The sequence below is a fragment of the Channa argus genome, chromosome 19, assembly GCF_033026475.1.
Source record: "Channa argus isolate prfri chromosome 19, Channa argus male v1.0, whole genome shotgun sequence".
Taxonomy (NCBI): domain Eukaryota; kingdom Metazoa; phylum Chordata; class Actinopteri; order Anabantiformes; family Channidae; genus Channa; species Channa argus.
In genome coordinates, this window is record NC_090215.1 from 1,869,184 (window position 1) to 1,894,066 (window position 24,883).

The 24,883-nt window shown below is 40.8% G+C and overlaps 1 protein-coding gene across 1 annotated transcript in view; it reads left to right on the forward strand.

Annotated features, from left to right (window-relative positions):
* adarb2 (adenosine deaminase RNA specific B2 (inactive)) overlaps nt 1-24,883 on the forward strand; it is a 210,144-nt gene that overhangs the window by 179,298 nt on the left and 5,963 nt on the right. Inside the window, exons 5-9 of the mRNA XM_067486745.1 lie at nt 296-464; nt 6,298-6,449; nt 8,466-8,634; nt 13,357-13,538; nt 23,229-23,410. Coding sequence (XP_067342846.1) covers nt 296-464; nt 6,298-6,449; nt 8,466-8,634; nt 13,357-13,538; nt 23,229-23,410 — 854 coding nt within the window. The remainder of the gene's footprint in view (nt 1-295; nt 465-6,297; nt 6,450-8,465; nt 8,635-13,356; nt 13,539-23,228; nt 23,411-24,883) is intronic.

Below are 24,883 nucleotides of genomic sequence, written 5' to 3' on the forward strand. Positions count from 1 at the left end.
TATCAGGCTTCTAGTATAAGTTCATCTGGTCTTTTGTTTATGCATATTGTTTTAGTATCCTGGCTTTTCACTTCACCACCTTATTGTTGGTTTCAATAATGTCATCAGTCAAACAAATAGTTTCTGGTTTCCTTCTTGGTGAATGTCTTTGAGTCTTGACAAAATGGCCTTACAGAGACAGGTGGTGTGTTGGGCGTTAAACCCAGGTTTTTTAAACTTACGGATTAAGAAATCAATGCAGTGAATGGAAGGTATGATGAGCACAATAAGATGTCTGTGTGTATTTGTTCAACAGGGCTGGACCTAAGGCACGCCCAGGTGGTCGTGTTATCCACGGGCACCAAGTGTATCAACGGGGAGTACCTGAGTGATCAGGGACAGGTGGTCAATGACTGTCATGCTGAAGTCACAGCTCGCAGAGCCCTGCTACGCTTCCTTTACTCTCAACTTGAACTTTTCTTGAGGTAATACATTTAACTTCTGCTGTGTTCGCACCACGCATGTGCTGCCTGTGGCTTTGTAAACATTGTGATATTTCCACTCCTGATTCTAATATAAGTATCCAGGTGATGTTTGCCGTTTTTTTTTACTGAACATACACATAAGATTCTTTAAATTCATGTTAAGAAACGTGTTCCACTGCGGTGGAAGAAGTCTTCCACGAGATCAGATTTCTCTTTCAAAACCTCAATCTTAATGTGATTTTCTAAATTATTGATTGATTAATTGATTGATCGATTGCCAGTCAACAACCTGGATTATCTTATTTGTATGTGCTGTCTAGGAAAAACTATTTTAAATTGGCCAAACATACGGCTCCACTGGGAGACAGATTTCCTCTTTCCAAAAAGCTTACTTCAGACATTTTTGAAAATATTGTTTCCACAAAGATTTGAATCTCCATAACTTTGTTGTTCAGGAATCAAACATGCGTGCATGAACTAAGGTTGACTCAGATGTTTTTGTATTTCCGCCAGCAGGCATTTCGGACCCTTCTTACTCTTTGCACTCTTATTTTGCGTTGCTGCCCTCCGACAGACACGTGCTGTATTTAACAGTGTGTTGTCTGGGTGTGTTCATATTGTTCAGTCTATGAAAACAGTAGTGTGTAGGGAGATGGGGGGTGGGGGTGGCAGTGAGTTACGGGAAAGTATTTGGGTAAAAGAGAAAAATGGAGGGGATAAAGAAACCAAACAAATGGAAAAAGATTACAGGCCAATGTAATACTGACAACAAAACAGTTTTCTGAAGTGTGTGCAGCCCAAACTTTGGCAGTAAGAGAGTTGTTTTTTTTTATTGTGGTTGTCGCTGATTAAAATTTGTAATTTTCTCCGAATCCTCTAATCCTGACTCATGGCTTGATCCCCAGTTAAAGAGCTCCTAGACCCTGAAGAGATGAAACAATTCCCCTCTCGCCCCTTCTTTTTTGGGTGGTCTTATTCCTTTCTTCAAGCTCAGGTCCTCTACCAGAGGCCTGCGCAGTATCTTAGACATTGTTAGGACTGCACACATTTGAAAAGAGATCTCAGATGCTGTTCCTGGAATCGGCTGGAGCCACTCACCCTGTTTGAGGGTCACAGCCCCCAGTGTTCATATTACCACAGATACCACTTGTACCTTCCCCCTTTAGTCCTTGGTATTTGTCAAGCTTCCTTCTTCTTGATGTTGCTATCACTTGGGATTGCTACATCTACCGCTACAGCATTGTTCTTCTGCTTTTCCACACCTATTATGTCAGGTTGGTTGGCCCTTACCAGTTTGTAAGTCTGTATCTGGAAGTCCCACAGGATCTCTTTGGAGGTGTGTCCCATTTTGACTTTGGGACTTTCAGCACGTACTTGGCACAGATGTTTTGTTGCACTATGCCAACCACTTGCTTATGGCATTACATGTATGCCCTGCCTGCTAGCATCTTGCACCCCACTGTTTTGTGCTGGATTGTCTCAGTGGCATCTTTGCACAGCCTGCACCTGGAGTCCTGCCTGGTATGGCAGAGCCCAGCCTCTATTGATCTTGTGATTAGAGCTTGCTCCTGTGCTGCTAGGATTAGTTCCTCTATGCTTCAGTCCAACTTTGTCCAGGCAATGTTAGGATTTTTTGATATCAGCCACTTGTTCTATCTGGTACATACTGTGAAGGGATTTGACCTTCCATGAGGATTCCTGCTCCTCTTTCCCTTGCTTCTGTGGTTTCTGTTTGCTGAGGTATTCACAAAGCACATCATCACATGGGGCCATCTTCCTGATGTATACATGGATCTTGGTTGTTTCATCCTGAATAGTGGCGCTGAGGCTCCCTAATCCTCTGCCTCCTTCCTTCCGCTTAGTGTTCAGTCTCAGGATGCCTGACTTGGGGTGAAACCCTCCATGTAGTGTAAGGAGTTTCTTTGTTTAGATGTCAGTGGCCTCTATCTGCTCCTTTGGCCGGCTTATTATGCCAGCAGGGTACCTGATGAAAGGGAGGGCTTAGGTGGTAATCGCCTGGACTTCCCACTTAACTGACTTCTTAGGACTTGCCTTACTCTTTGCAGTTACTTTCCTTGTGGCCTGTTCATGGTTACCATTTGCCTGTTGGATCCCAAGGTACTTGTAGCTATCCTCTGACTACCTTTCCTTTCCTTGTTCCCATCCAACCACACTTATCCACTCCTAATGACATTCTGATGTCCTGTCTGTATATCCTGGTGGTATGGATCAGTGGGTTGATGCCTCGTTTACTCCAGTCATAGAGCTTGATGTCATACATGTAGAGGAGGTGGCTGATGGTCGCTCCAGTCCATGTTGTGCAGTCCCATCCACAAGCAGCTTGGTCATTTGTGCCGCCATGCACTCAGTGAGGTTAGCTTATTTAACCAGTAGATCATGATCCTGGTGCTTGTGCAGTTCTTCATACTTGAGACCCTCTCTTGCTTGTCTGTCATTGTGATAGTTACCAGATCTTGTTCAGGAAGGTTCCTGTGATCTGCTCTCAAGTCCACCAGCCATTGGGCATGGTTGTTATGTGATGGCTCCTTCTCCCATATGCTTTTCCAGTATTCTTCAGTTTCCAGGCTTAGTGAGTCTGGTCTCATATTATTACCCTGCCATTGGGAGTACACCTTGGATAGGTCAGTGGAGAACATCCTGTTTATTCTCCTGGTTTCAAATTCTCTGATGTACTTCTTCAGTGCGGTAGCCAGGGCTATGAGCCTTTGCTTGGCAGTCTCCAAAGCCTCAGGTATGGACAGTTTGTTGTACTTCTTCATCATGCCTTTCTGCAATTCCGATAGTTGGCTAACATCTCTCCATGTTCCCTTGATCTTAGCCTCCAACCTCCATTTCCACGGAGGAAACTGCACCTTATGGCTTATGTTGATCTTACCGGGATCATTGTTGCTTTTAGGTCTCAGTGATGGTCGTAGTTGAACAACCCTAACCCGAGCCACATAAAGTGCCACGTGTCTGGTATAAACAGAGAATATTTAAGAATTGGTTTCAGATTTCTTTAAAAGAGAATAATTGTTTTCGTCCATTTTAGCCAACTGTTTTCTCGGCAACAGAAATAAGCAGCAGGATGTTCAACTTTTGAACATGGATGTAGCCCTTCATCATATTCTATATTCTTTGACTCATCAGTCTCCTGTATTGTTTGTAATCTTATTTTCTGTTGTTTTTTAAATGTGGAGAACCTGAAAAAAAAAAACAGAAGTACAATACAAGTAATTTATTATAAATGATTTGTCAAGACGCTGTGTAGGTTCTACAGGTAGGTTTCGAGGTGCCCTTATCGATTTAACATGTATTACATCACATTTTATATCATCACGGTTAAAAGCATATCTTATTTTTCATGCTTTTTTTTGTTGTTTTTTTTTTGCTTGGGTGTCAAATAATGCTCTCTTCTCTATAATAAGCCTCCTAAAAGCATTGCTCACTGGAGACTTTTCAATAATCAACAAGCCATACATGTAGTGTTTGCTCACTCATCCCCCAGTTAACTAAGCTCAACTGGTTCAGCCAAGTGTGTCAGTGTGTCAGTCTCGGTGGCCTGTTTTAGCAACATTCTCATAAGAGCTTCTGCTTTGCGTGGCTTCACAACCTGTACAGTCTGCACTGGTGCACACAAGCTCTTCTCCAAGTTTACCAGTATCAAGAGACAATCTTGATGAGTTTTGACTCCTAACTGCCTCCAGTGCACAAGCATATTTTATGTTTTCGAGTTCCCCAAAGAACTCGAAAGCAAGGCTGATTCATCAGATTAGTGGCTAGAAGTGTAGATTGTTGAATGTCATATTTGCATACACAGCAATGACTTTTTGTCTTAGCACAATGCTGGATGGCAGGTACGGAGACTTTGCAGCTGAGTAAAATGGCTAATGGGGAAGATAACTCATAATGAAATGGCCAAACAAAATGCCAGAACTGCCATATTTACACTCAGTGAAAGGACATTAGAGACACAGGAGAGGTTATATAAAGAGTGAAGTCGTGCTTTGCATTGTGATGCATAGAATAAATATATAACTCTAAGCATTTGTAATGTTTTACCTTAACCATACTACCGGGTGTTCAGCTCATTGTTAAAAAGAAAATGGTGTCTTAACTTTTTGTTGTCTTTAACAATTTATTTGAAACATTTTCTTATTCTTTTAATTAATATACTGGTTTTGTTTTTGACAAAATGTCAGTACATTTTAAACAAATTTTGATTTCTGTCTTGCAAAAGTGTTTTTGTATGTTTTTGTACACCTTCTATATTTCTGGGTGAACAGATTGGCTGAATAAGTTTGTTTTTTGTAATTAATATGATCCCATATCTGGTGATTCTTCAAAAGTCACGTTGAGTTTGTTGTCGTGGCAACAAATCCACAATGTGTCACCTACTCTGGAGTAGGATTATTCCCAGGTTTAGTCGGTGTAATCAGGGTAATCTCTCAGATTTGAAACGTGTTGGACCAGGAGGTCTATGCATATTCTCGAAGTGTTGTTCTTAAGCAAGTGAACCATTAAAATCATGGCAAACACACACAAAAAAAAGAATTTAAATGTTTTTAAACCAAAGCATAGTTAAAATTATTCAAAGTAATTAGTATTCAGACCATATTGTTAGAACACTGCTAAGTGTTTGTATTTCAAACATCAACAGTTAACTTTTAACTTTGAGAGGAACCAGTGTTACCTTCATGAGGAGCACAACAGGAGATTGGTCTAGGCTGACACTGTTGGCAGCGTGCAGGGACTGAACACTTCACACCACTGATGTGCAGGAAAAGAAATCATTCACACACCCATCCAGTGCAAGAAGGACATTTGTATCAAGTCATGAAAAAAGACACGCGCGAATGTAGAGACTTTCTCATGTGCCCACTCCCTGATATGTGTCCTGGTTTTAATCTGCTGAAAAAAATGATGTAGAGCAAAACCTGGTTATGTATGTTGTCTGATTTGATCATCTGCAGGAGTGGATCATCTCTCATCTCTCACTCAGAGCAGCCTCTTAGAGTAACACACGTCCTGACCACGTTTCATGATTCCTTCATTATAAAACACACGTTAGACATGCATCGAAGTTAGTTAATGCTGTGTGTTAACGGCTGAGTAACTCTGCATTAAGAGGCTTAGGTCCTAATTGTATTTTAATATTAATGTTTTGTAGTATTTCATTGCATTTCTAGTCTTTTCTGTAATATTTACAGATATTGTTGTGTGAGGAAAGTCTAGACTGGACAGTGTTCACCGGAAAAATGCTCACACTTTTCACTTTTGCTGCTGCTGCTGTCATATAATTAATAGAGATTGATTGTTTTGTTTTTTAATATTTTGTGTCTCAGCAGGTCACTCGCTCACAACACTCTGCCTTCAGTGTTATAATGGAACACCATGGGGTGTTTTTGACTGCTGTTGTTCAAGCTGCCACAAATAATCAGAATGTCTGACCTTAATTTCAGGGTGTAGATCAATGTTTATCATCATATCCCTTCTCATGTTCAGCCCATTTGCTGGCTGTTAACCTCACGATTTAAGGTTGGGGGGTCACACAAACACACATAGTATGTTATTCTGGTTGGTTTGGATGAAAACATGTGATTGGTTCCCCATTCTCCTGGTTTACCCTGAGACATTTTGACAGGTCGGGTAATGTCCAGGTGTGTGTGTCAGCAGGAGAACGGGCTGTGGTCAGAGAATCCCAGCTTCCACATCTCTGCCTCACCTCATCATCGCAAAAGCAAAAAATATATTCTCTGTGATAAATGCTCCTGCCCCTTCTCATCACATCACTTTCTTGTTGTCTATCTTTTATTTCTCTCTTTAAAAAAAGCAAAAGGCCCGACGACTGGGAGGAGTCAATATTTGTGCAGCACAAGGAGTGCAGCTACCGCTTAAGAGAAAATGTCCATTTCCACATGTACATCAGCACATCACCGTGTGGCGATGGGAGGCTCAACTCGCCGTACGAAATCACCACTGACCGTAAGACCCCCAAACCTGTGTGCTCCTTTGTGTTCATAGGCCGATGACATTGAGAACATAAAAATGCCGCTGTTTTAGCACATGTATGATACATTTCTATTTAATATTAATACCGGCATTTACTCTCTCCTCTCATTCTCTCAGTCAGTATTGCAGGTTTATAGAGAGATCATTTCCTCTGACAGATATTCTAAAAGCTCTTTTTCCCTTCAGACACTGTCAAGAGGCTGGCATCCTTTTAATGTCAGACTCCATCTCTGGCCTCTTTCAGCCACGCTGTGCTGACTAGATGACATTTTTATTGCTTACCCACTAAAAATAAATTGTATATTCATTTTGATGGTTTGCCCAGCATTTTACGGTGACCTACGAGTTCAGAAATGTAATCTGGGAGGCACTCTCCATCAGTAGAATGTACATATGTGTGTGTGTGTGTGTGTGTGTGTTTATATATGCTGGAGCTGCTATTCAGCTCTGTGAATACAGTCCTGATAATAGTGAGGTTTTTATGAAACAAGCAAGGATTGAATGAGGGGCAGAAAAGATGCTGCCATTGGAAGAGACTCTGAGAGACTTCACATTCGCTGCCATTAAAGCGTTTAAATGTTGTGCAGGGCGCTGTCAGAGATTAAAAAGCACCTTCTTGCTGCTGCTTTCTACCATTTCTGGGCTGGGTGCTTAATTTTTAGCTGCTGTCAGATCAGCTGAAATAAGGAAGAGAGGGGGAGGGAGCCTTCATGCCACAATAAATGCGAGGATGTTAAAACAAAAACAGTGTATAGCTGTATATGGGAGATACTGTATGTTTCTGTTTTAATGAAAGCAAGAAATACTGTCACCTTCTTGCTCAAACTAGAGATTTTTCTCCGTTTACTGATTAACAACATCAGCACCCACAGAGCTGCCCTGAACACCCACACAAAGCCAAGAGAAGGTGGTATGATGTATTACGAACACTTGTGTTGTTGACAGCATTAGCAGGAGCACATGTCTTTGATTCATGCCGTGCCTAATCTACACTGTCCAGAGTTCATCAGTCCACAGAAGTGATTTGGCCTCACTGTTTGTTCCACACGTCCATCAATTATCCAGGCAAATACCTGCTTTATTTACAATAGAGCAGAAATCAAAATTTCACATTTAATTTTGTAAAAAAAAAAAAAATTTTATTTAAAAGAAAGTGCAAGAATTCCCAGGTTGCTTCATGGTAAAAGTAGTGGGACAGAATGTATTCTGTTCTGTGGGAGTCATGGATTTGAGTCATTCAGGTCTTTCACTTGAGATTATATTTATATTAAATCTTCAAGCTTTCAAGCTACAATATTCACTGAAAATTACAATTTTAAGTCTTCCTGCAGTGTTTGATCTCTAGTGGCAAAAATAAAGTCTTAATCTTGTTATAGAACAAAGCAACAACGACGAGCAGCAGCATTTATCAATTCCATGCAACAGGTGAACCTGCAGATTTTGTCCATTCAAGTGTATTATTCTTTGGTCAGCTGTATCATTTTTCATTTCAGAGTACATCCTCACAATTCCTGTCTCACAAGCACACATTCTGTTGCATGTCCAGATCAGCTACAGATGTACAAGAAAATTCAAGATAAGAATTTATGAACCTCCTAGGGAGAAATTCACTTTAACAGGAGAATTTTTTCATTTTATAGGATAAAGTCTATTTATACATATAGTGTTTTGAGAATAGAAATATAATTATAATTATCAGAGTATTTGCATTGTATAGTAATTATTCACATGCTTTCTAGAACTAGTAGGGTATCGCCCCAGTACTTAGAAAAGTTGTGGGTCAAATGCCAGCTCTGGTGTTCACATCTATGTGTAAATGCTGTCAAATAGTCTGCATGACTTTAGATACTGTGTAGTGCATTAATCTTGGCTCCTCCTTTCTGTTATGTTGAAACATTAGGCCTGATTATTGAGTGATTACACTGGTTATTCAGGAAGGCTGTGTATTAATGACATGAAACATAGGAATGATTGTGTTGGTCTTTTTAGTACACAGCAGCAGACACCTCATGAGGAAGCACCGCAACCACCTGCGGACCAAAATCGAGTCAGGGGAGGGGACAGTGCCAGTGCGATGCCGAGGGCCTGTCCAGACCTGGGATGGTGTGTTACAGGGCGAGCAGCTCATTACAATGTCCTGCACGGACAAGATCACCAGGTCAGTGCTACCAGATGTTGCATCTAGGCTTGTTACACTCTGGGTTTAAGGTTGTATTTTGTTTCATTTAAAAATCCCAATCACCTAATATTGTGCTTCATTTCACTTGTGTCATTTTACAAATGTCATTGTGTGATCTGCTGCAAACTGATTGGTACCTGAGTTGATTGATGAGTTTCTTTTTCTTTTTTGAAATTGATTGGATTGGATCTTTTTTTTTTTCTGATATGTTGACATTACTAAATCCAGTCCAATCTTTTTGCCCTAACCTGACTCAGATCGTTTTTTTTTACAGATGTGTTGACAAACCAAATTACATTACCTTGAAAACAGGTTTGTGCCACTTTTGTATGTTGTAGGGAACCACTGGTGAAAAGGTCACATCAGAATTCATATAAGTGGTAAATGGTCTGCAATTATATAGTGCTTTTCTACCCATTGGCACTCAAAGCACTTTACACTGCTTCTTACCCATTCACACTCACACTCACACACCGATGGGGGAGCTGCTATACAGCTGGCCAACACTCACCGGGAGCAACTAAATTGGGGTTCAGTGTCTTGCTCAAGGACACTTCGACAACAACTGTGAGATTGGTGGACAACCGCTCTGCCTTCCTGCGCCACAGTCGCAGTGTTTTTGATTTTTTAGTTTCTCACTGTACTGTGCACTGTATGCATATGTACCATGGCCTGTTGTCATCAGTCAGTGTCAGCATGTCACATTCAGGTAAAAGTAAAAATAGAAAAGGTCAACAACAGAAAGGAGAAGGAGGTGCTGTTAACAGAGAGACAAGGAAAATTGCTGGACATCTACGGAGGTGCTGCTGTTCAAAATAAATGGAAAGAAACATATCATAACCGATTCGTTTTTGAGGAAAACAAAGATTTGAGTGTTTGGCCAATGGTGTCTTGTCTTGCAATTACGTACGGAAGATTTGGCTCGATTTGATAATTGTGTTAAGCATAGGGTATGTTTGATGCTATTTTTTTAATATAAAAATAAAGTCATAAATCTCAAACATTTGAAGTTCAACAAAACATGCCCGAGTCTCTAAATATCATTTCTAAATTTTCAGTCCCTGCTAAGCATTGGTGTTTTTGTGGCATGGATTACCACGATCTTATTGTGAAGACACACACAAGCCACTCCAATATAAAGTGCTTACAAAATATCCTGTCACCCAGAAAGTCTCTGGCCTGTGATAGCAAAGGAAAGGTTAAAGGATTGATGGAGGAGCTGACTTTATTAGGAGATTAGCTTCCCTACGAGAAGGAGAGGTTTAAAAATGCATTTTAAATATATATTCGATGAGACAGGTTGAGGCTTGTCTGATATTTAGTACGTGTGTGTTGCCATGAGCCTTGCTTTGTGAACTCTAAGTCCTCCTGGTAACTATCGAATTCCCTTAAGTGTCTTAAACATCAAATCCTCTTCTAATGAATGAGTGGATCCACGTCACTGTTTATATCTTCGTGGTTTACTTATTTATTTTGCCTTTATCGGGTCTACGTCCAAATGCAAGGGCAAGGTTTCTATAGTGCCATTCTACTTGGCCCAACAAATGAAGTTTGTTTTTTAAATTGCATTTGAGTGGTTGTAAAGAACAAATAATAATAATAATGGTTTCCATAGTGAACGATAACACAAGTGAGCTTGTGTATGTTGTCAAACTGTGAATGCATTTTCTATTGCATGTTGGCAAGCCGTGATTGTGGTAATCCAGTGGCCAGGACCCATGTCAGACCAGGTCCTAATTTTACGTTTATGTAATTTGATTTCATTGGATCAGTTGTTGTCTTGTTGTAGTGCAGCTGGTCCAAGTGGATCAGATTGGAGCCAAACAGATGCAGGATCATGTGGGAGAATGAGAATGTAAAAAATGGATTTTTACTTTTACTATCATGGTTCTCTGTTGACAGTTTGGCTTTTAACAGGGTAATGGAGGTACCGATTTGTTTCCTAAATTAGTAATCCAGAATTATAGAAAATGGGGATCTAGGCATATTTTCTCGATGCCTCCAAAGTATTTGGCCAGTTCAGCCACTGAAATTTGTTTTATTAATCAATCTACAGTGCCTGTATTAACTAGCACCATATACCACAATGCACATTAGGTTCCACACATTGTCCTTATACTATAAAGACACTTTGTAGAGAACTAGGAAGTTGAAGACTGTGACAGTCAGTGATCATAATTCCCGTAGGAATGAAAGCACAGGAATGAGACTTTTGAATCTTTATACACAATGGAGAAAAAATAATCCCCACTCTCCGAATACTTTCCACATACCAAATACTTACACATTCTTTACAATTTGCTATCAGCAAGTTAAAAACAGAAACGACATGGAAAACACACAGACTCTTTATCTGGCAGAAGTAGATATTTCAGGGTCATTAATTGTCTGGTCGCAATAAACACCTGTAGATTTTTGTTCCTCTGTCTGTTCTCTACAATGGATATTTTAGTTTGGACCACAGTAATAACAAGATTTACACAATGTCACACAACGAGGATCCTCAGCAGTAGGCTTCCACCCCTGATACTGCACTTTCTATCTTAACAGTATCTGAAATCAATGTTTAATATAGTTTCAGGTTTTCTGTCATGACTGGGCCCCAACAGGAACTGAAGCCATTAATTTAGCTTAGTAAGCACAGCACTGTGCCAACTGAGCCATACAGCGCCACAGCTGAGCCACTGTTCTGTGTGTGAAAGGACTGGCACACACACACACACACACACACACACGCATAGTGATGTGAACCATTTCTCCAGTGGAGCCGGTGTTAATTTGACCAATTTGATTCAGTTGGCCAGGGCTGGAGATGGTGTGATTAAATCTACCCAGGTCACCAACGCAGGTGAAAGCAATTACTTTACAAAAAAATGGGGGAGGGAGACCAGACACCCTGCTTTTCTTCCCTCCCACCATCCATTCACCTCCAAACCCACCGGGCTAGATGCCACACACACTCTTTTTTGCTCTACGGCCTCTTCTGTGTTTTTTTTTTTTATATCTCCGTAGATGATCGGTGGCCCTTGTTAAAGTGAGTGGGTCACTAAGGACCAGTTTATCAAGGTCAGGGTAGAGGGTGGAACTGAGAGGAGCTCAGGGCTCGACACTCCTGCCATCTTAAAGTGGTCCCCGGGACACTCTTTTTGTCTTCTGTCACACTCATTTTGCAACCTCACATTAGTTTTTTATTTCTCCACTTCCTACAGTTCCTGCACTTTATTATGGCTTTACTTTTGCTTTGACCAGAGGAGATTTCAGGCTCTAAGTCCTTCTGATTATTGCTGATGTTTCACCCAATTATTGCTTCACCTAGTGATCATAATTTTGTTTTCTTAAGCTACGCTCAGTGGAGCCCTTTTGCTAATATTTGATTTGAAGTCGACAGCTGAATTTAATTGAGGGGCCTAAATGGCTTTCATATAACGATGATGTTCTCCATTCCACCGCAGTTTTATGCAGATGAACACATTACTTTAATGGTCGCATTTACCGGGGGAGGGAAGAAAGGATAGATGTAGAGAGACAGAATGAGAGAGCGAGAAGAGGTCTCTCTTAAAATTCACACAGCCGAGCCAGATGGCTGTTTTTTCTTGCATGAGATTAGAAGATGTTTCTGATTCACGGTGTCGCTTTCTGGGTAATTTAATATTTTAGGCTAAACTATTTCTGTTTTGCTGGAGCACTGAGGTTGTGTGTGAATATGTGTGTGCGCGCATTTTGAGGAGAGCTCTTCTTCTCTGTCTACTGGGGGGGGGAAGGGCAGATCTCGCTGACAGATTGCAGGTAAAGCGAAGGTGGGCAGCCACCGCTTTGTGAGTCCATTTAGTGATTCCCAGAAAGCTCTTAATGTTAATTGGCTGCCCTGGAGGCAAAAGAAACCATAATGAACAATTATTAAGTCTGCGAGAAAAAAAGAAGCGAGAAACAAGCACCCAATGTAATTGCATCTATGATAAAGAGACTGATTAACAAGAAGAACAATGATGTAAAAAATTAGTAGCACAGTGTTGAACCTTTGATTGTGCCTCACACAAGTTCATTAGTCCAATGCACCAGAGAGTACACAGCTCAGGTGCACAGCAGGATTTTTCCCAATGAAGGGCAGCAATGATAATAAACAAGGTAATTATCATTTTCCATCCATAAATTAGCATCTGCTGGTTAAATAGAGGGCATTTCAACAGTATCTGGCACATGACCAGCTGGCTACTGTATTAGGTGTCAGTGTAGCTGAGCGGATTAGCCCCACTGTGATTTTTGTCAGTTGTGGATCTCCCTAAACCAACCCTGAGAGAATCGCCCCCTCGCACTGAGCATTTGACAGAGGCCGTCCTGCAGCTCGGTGCAGTGCATTAACCTTAGCAGCACTGATGACTGCACACACGATAATGTGTTGTACCATGCAATGAATGATGATGTTCCAGAAGCAGGAAATGTGGGAAAAGAGGCTGTGGTCTCTGTTTTTCTGTGTGTCGTCAGGTCAGCAGCTGTTATTCATCACGTCCCACATCAAGATAATGATCAAATTGTCTCTACCTGTCATTGAAGCTCCTTTCCCCTCTACCTTTCTTTCTATCTCTTCTAGTTACCTTCAATCTTTTTACTTTTTCCTTTCATCCACACCAATCACCCACCTTTCTCTTACTCACCCACACTTTCAGTAATTCTTCGCATGTCACCCCTTTTCTGTCTCCTCAGATGGAACGTCCTCGGCCTGCAGGGAGCCTTGTTGAGCCACTTCCTGGAGCCAGTGTACTTGCACAGTGTGATTGTCGGAAGCCTGCGTCACACGGGACATCTTGGCCGAGTTCTGAACCAGAGGCAGGAGCGCCTGGGACCACTCCCCACCTCATACAGACGCAACCACCCTCTGCTCAGTGGTATGACTACGCAAGGTTGAGAAGAAATACAATTAGAAAAATATCAACTTAGGACAGTTTTCACTCCAGAAAGTCTATGTCAGAGGTAATATTGCACCAATATTTGCATGTGTTATGGGGGGCGACTGTAGCTCAGTTGGTAAAGGCAGTTGTCACAGGGTCAGTGGTTCAATCCCCAGCCCTGGCTATATGTCAAAGTGTCTCTGGGCAAGACGCTGAACCCCTAACAGCCCGTTCCTTTCCCCAGCCGTGCAGTGCCGGTCCAAGCCCGATAGAAATTGGGGAGGGTTGCGTGGACAATCATCCGCTGTGGTGATCTCAAAAAAAAAAAAATTAAAAACATTTCCATGTGTTATGAGTGGAAACTCAGCCCAATTCATAAATTTGTGCCACAAGTCAGATTTTTGAATATGAAAATAAATTTAGAAATAAATATTGGGATTTGTGAATGTGGAAACCAATCTTTAAATCTCTAAATGGAATCTGAAAATGTGAGTATGTTAGTAGTTAGTAGTAATTCTAAAATTTGTACTGCACGCATTTACATTTACATTTAGTCATTTAGTCATTTAGCAGAGGCTTTTATCCAAAGCGACTTACAAGTGAGGTACAAGGCAGCAAAAATCTAAGTCAAGGAGAAAACATCAAAGCAAAGTCCTATCAGAAAAGTGTTCACAGTTCACGAGATACAAGTGCAAGAGAGCAGAAAGTTCAGTTTTCAGCAGTTTTTTGAATATTGGGAGAGAATCAGCTGAGCGTGCAGCGTTTAGTAGCTCGTTCCACCATCGTGGGATCATTGCGCTGAACAGTTTTGCTTGGTGTCTTCTATGCGGTGTTGGGACCACCAGACATCGTTCGTTGGCAGACCGCAGCGGGCGAGAAGGATTGTAGACTTGAATGAGTGAGTTGAGGTAAGCGGGAGCTGTCGAGTTAACAACCCTGTAAGCAAGAGACAGAGCTTTGAACCTGATGCGAGCAGCAACAGGAAGCCAGTGTAGAGATCTAAAAAGTGGTGTGACATGGGTCTTTTTTGGCTGATTAAAAATTAGGCGAGCTGCCGCATTTTGGATCATCTGCAAGGGTTTGATTGTGGATTTCGGTAACCCCATCAACAAAGCGTTGCAGTAATCAAGACGAGATGTGACCAGCGCCTGTACAATGAGTTGGGTTGTATATTCCGTGATGTAGGGTCTGATCTTCCTGATGTTGTAAAGAGCAAATCTGCAGCCGCACAGACTGAGGAGATGTGGTCCTTAAAGCTCAGTTGGTCGTCGATGATGACCCCCAGATTTTTGGCCGAATTAGTGGGGACAATCACTGTAGATCCAATGTTGATGCTGATGTTGTGTTGCATCAAAGGTCTGGCTGGGAAGACAAGGACTTCGGTCTTAGAGAAGTTGAGTTGAAGGTGTCTCTCACTCATCCAGTCTGAGATGTCTGAGAGACAGGCAGAAATACACGATGAGACAGTGGAGTCGTCCGGTGGAAAGGACAGGAAGAGCTGTGTGTCATCAGCGTAGCAGTGATAGGAAAGACCATGTGAGTGAATGATGGCACCTAGGGATGAAGTATAGATAGAAAAGAGGAGAGGACCAAGAACTGAGCCCTGCGGCACACCGGTAGAGAGGCTATGAGAGTGAGAAAGATGCCCCCTCCAGGATACCTTGAAGCTTCGTCCTGATAGGTAAGAACAAAGCCAGTCTAGAGCTGATCCAGAGATGCCCAAGTCAGAGAGTGTGGACAAGAGTATCTGATGGTTCACAGTGTCAAAGGCTGATGATAGATCAAGTAGAATTAAGACAGATGATTGACCTGTGGCTTTTGCAGCTCGAAGATATTCCACAACATTCAGGAGTGCCGTTTCCGTGGAATGACCCCTCTTGAAGCCAGACTGGTTGACATCGAGGAGGTTATTCTTGGAAAGGAAGTCTGAGAGTTGGTTGAAGACTGCTCGTTCCATAGTCTTGGCCAGAAAAGGAAGGAGGGAGACAGGTCTGTAGTTCTCCACTACAGAGGGATCAAGAGAAGGCTTCTTGAGCAGTGGGGTAATCAAGGCCTGTTTGAAAGAGGTTGGAAAAGTCCCTGTTTGAGAGATGTGTTGATGACTTGTGTAATAGCTGGCATGAGTGCAGGTGCAACTGCTTGAAGAAGAGTGGAAGGGATTGGATCCAGAGTGCAGGTGGTCGGATGATTAGAGAGGAGGAGGGTGGATACGTCATCCTCAGTCAGAATTGCAAATGATGAGAGCAATGCAGTGTTGGAAATCATATACACATTTACCATTTTTTTGTAGATTCGTGTATTTATTTACAATTCTCAATATTCATTTTCAGGTCTGTGTACACATTTACAAAATGAATGATTTTTGATTTTTAGATTTTTTTGATAATTCACAAATCAGATTACACATTTACACATTATGCACACACGGCAAGTCTGAGTCTACATATTCAGATTAAGATATATTTTTAGTCTTTAATCAAATATGTTAACAATATTTCTACAGTAATCTTCTGGGAAAGTTATTTGGGGGAAGAATCTTGGTGAAATATTAAAGTTGCGCGCCGGGTTTCTTTTTTTTTTTTGGGTTGTTTGTTTTTTTGAGAAGTCTCCACGTCTTTTCATTTCTGCAAGAAGGTCAGAAACATCAAGTTAGTGAAATTGTAAAGATTTGTGGAAAATAAGTGCAGACACATCTTTGTGTCATCTTTATTGAAATGAACTTTCACTTTTTAATGTGGCCTTGCTGATAAGTGATAATAACATCATATAAATCTGTCACAGCAGTCACTCTCTGTAGCTATATTCAAACTAATCTAAAATAATAAAGTGTTTTGGTTAAATGAAGTTTGAATCATTCCAAAAAGACTTTGGATTTTGGTTTTTGGTGGACTTTGGTTAGAATTTTCTCTAACCAAGAAAAAGAAGTTCAGTTGACATGATTCAGTCTTTGGCTAAATGGTTGTAGGACACAGGCATTTTTAAAAAGTCCCCCAGTATTTAATTTTATTAATTAATCACACTTTAATATTTATAAAATACAACCGTTTTTTGAAACAGACACATCATCATGAAATCTGATATCAAAAACTTTAAAAAAGTATTTTCCTATTTCGTAGGTTAGAGTCTCTCTTAGCTGAGAATCACTGTATAAGAGCTAAGTTTAGTCGTTATTCATAATGTCTTATATTCCAACTCAACAAGTAGACTATAATAACAGCTGTGTGTGTGTGAGTGTGTGTGTCTGTGTGTGTCTGTGTGTGTCTGTGTGTGTGTGTCTGTGTGTGTCTGTGTGTGTGTGTGTGTGTGTGTGTGTGTGTGTGTGCATGTGCATATATACAGTATCTATTTTGAGTGATTTCTTTTCATAAATATGTCAATTTCTGAATTTATGAGTCACAACAGATCTCTCTCTCACACACACACACACACACACACACTGAACATACCCCTGCTTCTCCACAGACACATTGTGCCAGCCAGACAAGCAACAACTAAGAAATCATCAAGCATGTCTTCGTCTCAGGGCTCCACTGAGACCTGAGGCTTCCGTTTGTAGTGGAGATGAATCTTGGACAAGGATCTGAATGACACACAACTTGTAAAAACTTAATCAGGCGTCACTTTAGATGTAGGCCAGTCAGAGAAGCTGACAAACAGCGATTCAGGGCACATTTTACTAGGAGCATTTATTAGGAGCATTGATAAGAACAAAGACAGAGACTATCACATAAAAGAGAAAACTGTGCTGTGTACATTATAGTTCTTGAAGGACCCAGGAGGATTTGCAGGGCTCTGTTCCCAGGTTGCCATGAGGATGAACATTTTGTGAGGCCTACACTCAAAAAACGGTTAAATGGGATAAATGTATCAACTAATCTCTTAGCCACTGCCGGAGCATGTTGAGATAAAACATGAATTACTTATTATTATAACTTAGCTAAGTTATTTACTCTGACTATAATACACCTTACAAGTACGCAGTTTAATGACTATATGTGTAATCTCCCATGTTCCCTGAAAATGTTCTGCCCTCTAGTCTGAAATGCTTTACAATGATTATTTGTTTTCTGTGTGTGTGTCCCCAACTGTCAGATGTTTGCAGTACCTTGAGTAGTCTATTGAAGGGCAGAAGGGTGAAGGAAGGGGAGGAGAGGGAGGAAGACGGACAGACAGTGGAGATGGCCCTACACTAAATCAATGTAATCACAGCCTTTATCAGACAGCCATTCAATCTGAAGGGAGATTGGACAGTGAGAGGGAGGCAGAAAGGCAGGAAAAAGAGAGCTTCACTTGCATTGAGATGTCTGCGTGTGCATCGGCCCCCACCTTCCTCCCATTTCCTCCTCCATCCTTTCATGGGCTCTGATGGGCTCCACCAGCCATTGTGTGTCCAGGGCTATTTAAAAGCAACACCCCCAGAGGAAATTCCCAGGGATCGCAGGCTTGTTCTTATCGCACACAGGCAAAGCAGCTCCACCTGAACCCCGAGGGGTCAAACACATCGATGGACTGACTTGTCCTTCACTTTTGTCCTGTTGTGTACTTCCAGAGCAGCAACAGCAGAAACAGTGGCAAGGTTTTATCTTTTTGGGAAATAGATTCAAAACAATATATATAAATATATACAGTATAATAAATTATATATATATATATATATATATATATATATATATATATATATATATATATATATATATATATATATATATATATATATATATATATTATATACATATAAAAGACATTAAAGAGGCAAATTAAGCTTTTTGAACACTTGAACATTGATGAGAAAGTTTCTTAAAACCTTTAAGCCCATTATTCTTTACAGATCAATTTTAGGTAATTACCTTAATATACTGATATACTAATGATATGATATACCAATCATTTAAAGTACTTATTTAAATTACTTGTTACTTGTTTTCTTTTCGTAAAGGTCAAAAGTGCCATTAAGCAGCAACAAAGCTCCAGTTTACACACAGACATATAAAAATAGGAATAGGACCACACAGGCCTCCAGATCTCAACCAAACCAGGTGATTGTAGCTTTATCAGTTTGCTACAGGGAAGGAAAACGTGCAAATCCAAAACGATAAAATTCGTATGTTTTACATACAAATCTACATTTAAGAATCACCGGATGTTCGTGACTTGTGACTCAAACTCCTGTTAATACACTGAACAAGGCAAGGTTTAAAACAGTCAGTGTGACAGAGCCATACTAGTCTCAGAAGGAGGAACATAATGTACAAGTTTACAGCTGGAAGCCCTCCTGGTACGTGTTTCTGACACCCAAATGCATTAATCAGACCCATGATCTGCATGTAAAATAAGGATAGATGTAGACCAAAGGGTTTTATGTGGATGTGGGTTTTGATCCAAAAAATTGTTAACCAAATTTTATAAGATGCTAAATTTATCAAACCTACATCTCTAAATTCAACATGTTATCAAGTCTTTCTAATGACAGAAAGTTCACCCAACAAAGCATGTTGTCATTGGTGTAGAGAATGAGCTGTGAAAAGCCATGTGTCACTTTTTTGAAGACTATGTAGGAAATCATTACCGCTGCTGGTCTTCATAATGTCATGGAGGACTAGGGGCGGCATTGTCAATCTGAGCGGTCTGCAGCTCCACAGCCCCATACGCAGCAAACAGAGGTAGTAGAAGAACACACACTCAATCCTCAAGTAAAAGTGCATGTATTGTATTGTATGTAGTCAATAGGCCTCATCTCTTTGTACTTAAAGAGATGAGGCCCACTGTCCTGTGGGTGGTGGTCTTTTTTGAGCTTCTAGCTGCTGGGCACAAGTATCACATGAGGTTGTAAAGGTGGTGCTGCTTCACTGGTTTCTTGTGCCTTTGCTGTCTGGATTTAAGCAGCAGATGAGTCCTTAGAGTTTCTGTAGAATAACGTAGCTGCTTTTTGAAAATCCACAGTTTCATCTTCGTGAGTCATGTTACCAATTATGGTGTAGAATACAGAATATTTAGTGCACGTGCTGCTTCCTTCATGTGCCAGTTTAGTGTGTAGACTAGTGTCTGGCTGGAATAAAGTGCTGTTAAAGACAAATACAGATCACACTTACCAAATGGTTAAGGGATGTAAACTAGAAATTGCTCAGTTACATCTGTGCTATTCTGCTCTTGGTGTGGGTTTGAGAAAAGACGTCCATCTATTCTATACCTGTTGCCTCACTGCTTTTCCACCATAGTCTTCCAGCTCCTCAATGTGCACACAGAAAACACACAGGCTTTCCTGTATTGTGGTTCCACAGCAGTCTCAGATATGAAGTGTGGGTATGTGTACTGTAGAGTTATGAATCATATAACCAAAGGCTCTAATTCTGTCTCTTTCATGTCTGCTGAACACTTCCCAGAAGAGAAATTGATCAAGTCTTCAATAAGGGAAAAATCAAATTGGCTATTACAGAAACAGAAGAGTCAAGTCCATTGAAGGGATGAAATGAGCTATGAATAGAGCGGGAGAAAGGGAAAAGGCAGGATGGATTGGAGGGTCTTTTGTTCAAAGAGGTGCATCTGCAAAAGAGAGAAGAGATGGGTAATAAGAGACTTGGAGGATTGTTACTGTGGCAGGCAATTCATTCCAGCTCCAAGGAGCTGCAGAAAAGGGGAGCTGAGATTGGTGAATGGAAGAGTGAAGATGGGAAAATGAGTGTGGCAAAGGCGGAGATGATCTGCAGGCATGTATTGTGGTATTGTACTATAACAAGCTGTCTGTCAGACAGATCAGAGGCGACTGTTGTTCACCCGTCAGGAGAATCCGTCAGCTGATTTCCTATGTAGGGGACCTTTAACACTGTATGATGTAATAAATGACTGGGTTAAAAGTCAAGGTGAAATGCATGACAGTGAGTTCTTCTGGTGACAGTTTTACAGATTTGAAGTAGATATAAGCAGAACTTCCTGTCAGGCTTTTTTAGTCTAGATAACCCATGAGTAGTACAGCTCTGACAGTATGAGATCGACTGCACCTGACATTCTCTCTGCCGTAGATTTTTTAGCAATAAGTCCCAAAAAAAAAAAAAAAAGAGAGATTACTTGTGACAAAACACATTCCAACATGTTTTACTGTAATTTACGGTAAATACCTTACAATCAAAGTTTCTGCTTTAATAATGTTCAGAGGGCGACACAAAGATCATCTATTAGTGTGACTATCAGCTGTTTTCTCTGCTCTGCTTTTTCATAATATTAGCAAATGGGCGCAGAAGAAGTTCGAATTTTTGGGAAATACACTTGTTCAATTTTTTCCCCAATAAAAAATATCCTAAAATAATTTTAGGTAACAGAATAATTTTCACCCTTATATCAGTACTGCTAGCATGTGGTTAGCTTAGCTCCAAGACAGAAAAATAGAAGCAGCCTAGCTCTGTCACAATTATATCACAGACCTTGTGAAAATAGAATTCATGGCAGAGCCACTGTATTGAATTGCATTACATTAGCAATTGCACAGCTGGTCATAATGTTAGTGTTATATGTCTTCTGCATAAAGCAGAGGCTAATTTGCATATAATGCATATAATGGTATTACAGGCTGGATGATTTATTGAGAGACCTGTCCCCAGATGATTATGCAATAAGACATAATAAGACAAATTATAGCATGCATGTATATTTTGAGGTGCTTTTCATATATATATATATATATATATATATATATATATATATATATTAGTCTTCCTGACATGGCCATTTAACTTGATGTTTTTTTTTTTTTTAATGAAAAACACATTGAGACTATTTTGGTATAATTTAATATGATAATATGACAAAAACATTACAGAAAAACAGTAAAATAACAGCAGATCCAAGCAAATAAGGTGATGTCAGTGTAACATTGCTCATAATGAAAACATATAACATATCACATTTTAACATATTTCCTACCTTTTCTAGGATTCACATCAAAAACTAATTCCTCCTCTGCAGAGTTTAAATGTTACCCAGCTGTGTCTTCAGATGAATGGTAGTAGATAGAAATGCATATCAATTTTAATTTTCTTGAAATTGAATTGGAAACACTTAATAATTTCTCCCATTTGGTAAAACAGTGCAAACAAACTGTCAAATAAGATGGCAAAGCTTCCATCACTTGAAGTTAAATTTATTTATAACTCAAACTCTAAGTTAACTGTAAGTTTTAAGAAGGTTAAACACACTCATTTGAAAGCTGGTAACTCAGTAGATAAATCATAAACACTCCAAAGTTGCTATAATGGGATGTTTTCCTCTAAATCCCATTCTCCCTATTACCCACCAATAACAATAACTGTGGATCCTGGAGTTTTTTTTAACTCATAACCTCACTGACACAAAAAAATGAAGGTTACCACAACTTATTATTTTCATACAAATCTCACTAACATTACTCTGTGAGTACTGTACATGGATTCTACTTCTTCTTGAAAGAGCCTGGTTTGCTGTTTCCCCTGCTTCCAATATGCAAATAAGCAAAGGTTTGTTCCGGTTTATCATTACTATCTTCTACAGGTAACTAAAGAACTTAAAAATAAATTATAAAAAAAGCCTTATGGCACTAAAATAATGAAGTGGACCAATGCACTTTAACACTGCTTTCCCTCCCTCATCCCTTCACGATTTCTTCAGTTTGATAAGTTTTTTCAGCGCTTTTGTCCGAAGTGGTTTAAAATGTTGCTTCACATTCATACACATGCTCACACCAATGACCGTGGTTATCATGCGTGTTATCAACTGCTCACCTGGATCAGCAGCAGTAACTCTAGTTTCACTGTCTCGTCCATATTCCACTTTGAAATATGACCTCTCAACAGTCTATTGAGTGTCAGTGCAGTCAACTGTGTGTGGCCAAGTGTCACATGACTTGGTAATGTGGGTCAAAAACCTTTATAGAGGTTTATTTGCAGAACCTCAAAGACTGAATCAAAGCTTCTCCATTTCACTTACCCTAATTATACTGCCAAACCAGTTTCTGCGAAACACCCACAGGGGCCCCTCAAGGACATTTCTGCCCTGAGACCTCATTTGTTTCTCACCCTGCTGTCAGCAGCTCCGCCAACACCCGTGTTCTCAACACAGACAGCTAATTCTCTGGATGTAGCCCGGTGTGACTGCAACTGACCTCCACTTTCCTCTACCCCTGTCGCTCCTCTCTCCTCCGCTGATCACTTTGTGTGCTTGGCTAGTGAGGCTAATTATTTCAGAAAGAGTAGGTAGAGAAGGCGGGACAGTCCAGTGCAAGGGAGGGTTGATCTTTGGGGTTGATTATTGGAGCGGGCAGCATTCAAACACTGTTAACTGCTGGGACACGAGCGCAGACAAGCAGTCACACAAAAGCAGTAATAGATTGCTGGCGTGCTCAATAGCCCCCCTATTCCCACATCTTTCTGCCCCTGTCTCTGAGGGTGTATCAAGGCTTCATATAAACAGCAATGCAGTTTTTTGCAGCACTGCAAAAGTTTATTTCTGCCTGCAGCCTCAGGCAGAGAGCGAGGAAGGGTGAAGGAAGGTTAAGTGAAACAAGAACGGGAAAGAGTCAGTAGCGAAACACATGGCTGCAAATGTTTACTCGGCTATGCACGTGTGGATGATTGTGGAAGATGTTTTGGATCACATGATGGGGATTATGCTGCACACAGAGGAGGTTACACCTGTTATTTTTTTCTGTTGGGTTGTCTGCAGGACTGAGCAGTGCCGAGTTTCAGCAGTCAGGCAAGGCCTCCAGTGTGAGTATCAACTGGACACTGGGAGACGCACAGTTGGAGGTGATCAACACCACCACGGGAAGGAGACGTGACTCAGGAGCACCCTCCCGCCTCTGCAAACACGCCCTGTTCACGCGCTGGACCAGACTTTACCGCAAGGTGAGGCCCCGTCCCCCATAGGGAGACCAACGTCAGGGCAGAATAGACTGTTAAATTATCAGTGGGGAGAAAGAATATACGAGAGCAATATTTCTGTTTCATGGCGGAATTGTATTTTAGGCAGCTGTGAAATACAAAGACAGTGTTATGTCCCATTCATGTTTTCCATTTTCTCTCTGATGGAGACAGACTTGCTTTTATTCATGAAACAGTTGGGGGTTGGTGTACAGGGACATGTTGTACGCATGTGCTCTAGGAAACATCATGCTGACCTTTCTGACAGCAAGAAGGGAAAGAACTTTGTTCAGCTGCTAAACAAAAACAGGACCAAAGATGGGAAGTACAGTAAATGGTACATACTGTAGAGCTCCCAGTTCACCTGTCTGACTCATGCGCAGTCTGTGGGCTCAGACTGATATTTGGCCGAATGCAGAAATCCATGTGTTTGTAACCCCACATGTTAGGGCGTGTGTAGAAATACACATCATACACTGCAGACTTTTTCAACCTCATGGACAAGGAAAGCAGGAATTGGCCTTCGGGTGACTCGCAGTTGGAGCTCTTCCATGGATAAAAATGAAAAGCTCCCAGCAGAAGCACTGGTACCAAACATGAGCAACTGCCAAAAAAAATATCAGGTTATTTAGTAAAAATGTAAAGGTCCAAGAATGTGTACAACAATACCCTAAGGAGAAGACCAAGCTAAAGGTCACTAAGAGCATTGTGCTCAGAAACATCCTATCATGAGCGGCTGTTTGAACGAGTTAGCTTTCAGATTCAGGGTCAATTTTAGTTCATAATTTATGGTGGTGTCCACAGTCTACGGACACTAATGGCCTTAAAGCTACAGTGTGCAACTTAACATGAGCCTCCGCTCTGCCTCTCCCTGCTCTGAAATAGCTTTGCTTCACTCGTGACACCCCACCACACTATGCACAGCCCTCCGGTTGGTCATAGCCATAAATAAGAATGGTACAAAACTAAGTAATTAATCAGAAATATTTGGTCTTCTCTGCTTGGTCAGTGGGGTGAGCCTTGCTCAAAATGCTTGAAGTGAATATCTCTCAGTGATTTTGTGTCAGGAGAGGTTTCCACATTAAGAAGGTTTCTTTTTAAGAAATATGTGAAAAATGATGGACTCTGTATGTCAGACACTGTTATTCCTGTGTAAGTTACTATGTTCACTGCTCTTCAGACATCTAGGGTCACTTAGAAATGTGCTTGTATTTTCTTTAGCACGCAGATGCTAACATGCTAACTGAAGATTTTAACATTTTCTAACGACCAGATAACTTTAACACATTAACAAACGCAACGTGCTGCTGGAAGACAGGTCTGATGTTTGCGGATGAAGGAACTTTGTACAGTACATCTGTGCAGATTTCCAGCTGTTTCCACCTACAAGGTTCATTTACATGAACATTGTCTGTGCTGTATTTCTCATTAATTTGACCTCATGAAATCAGCTTCTCT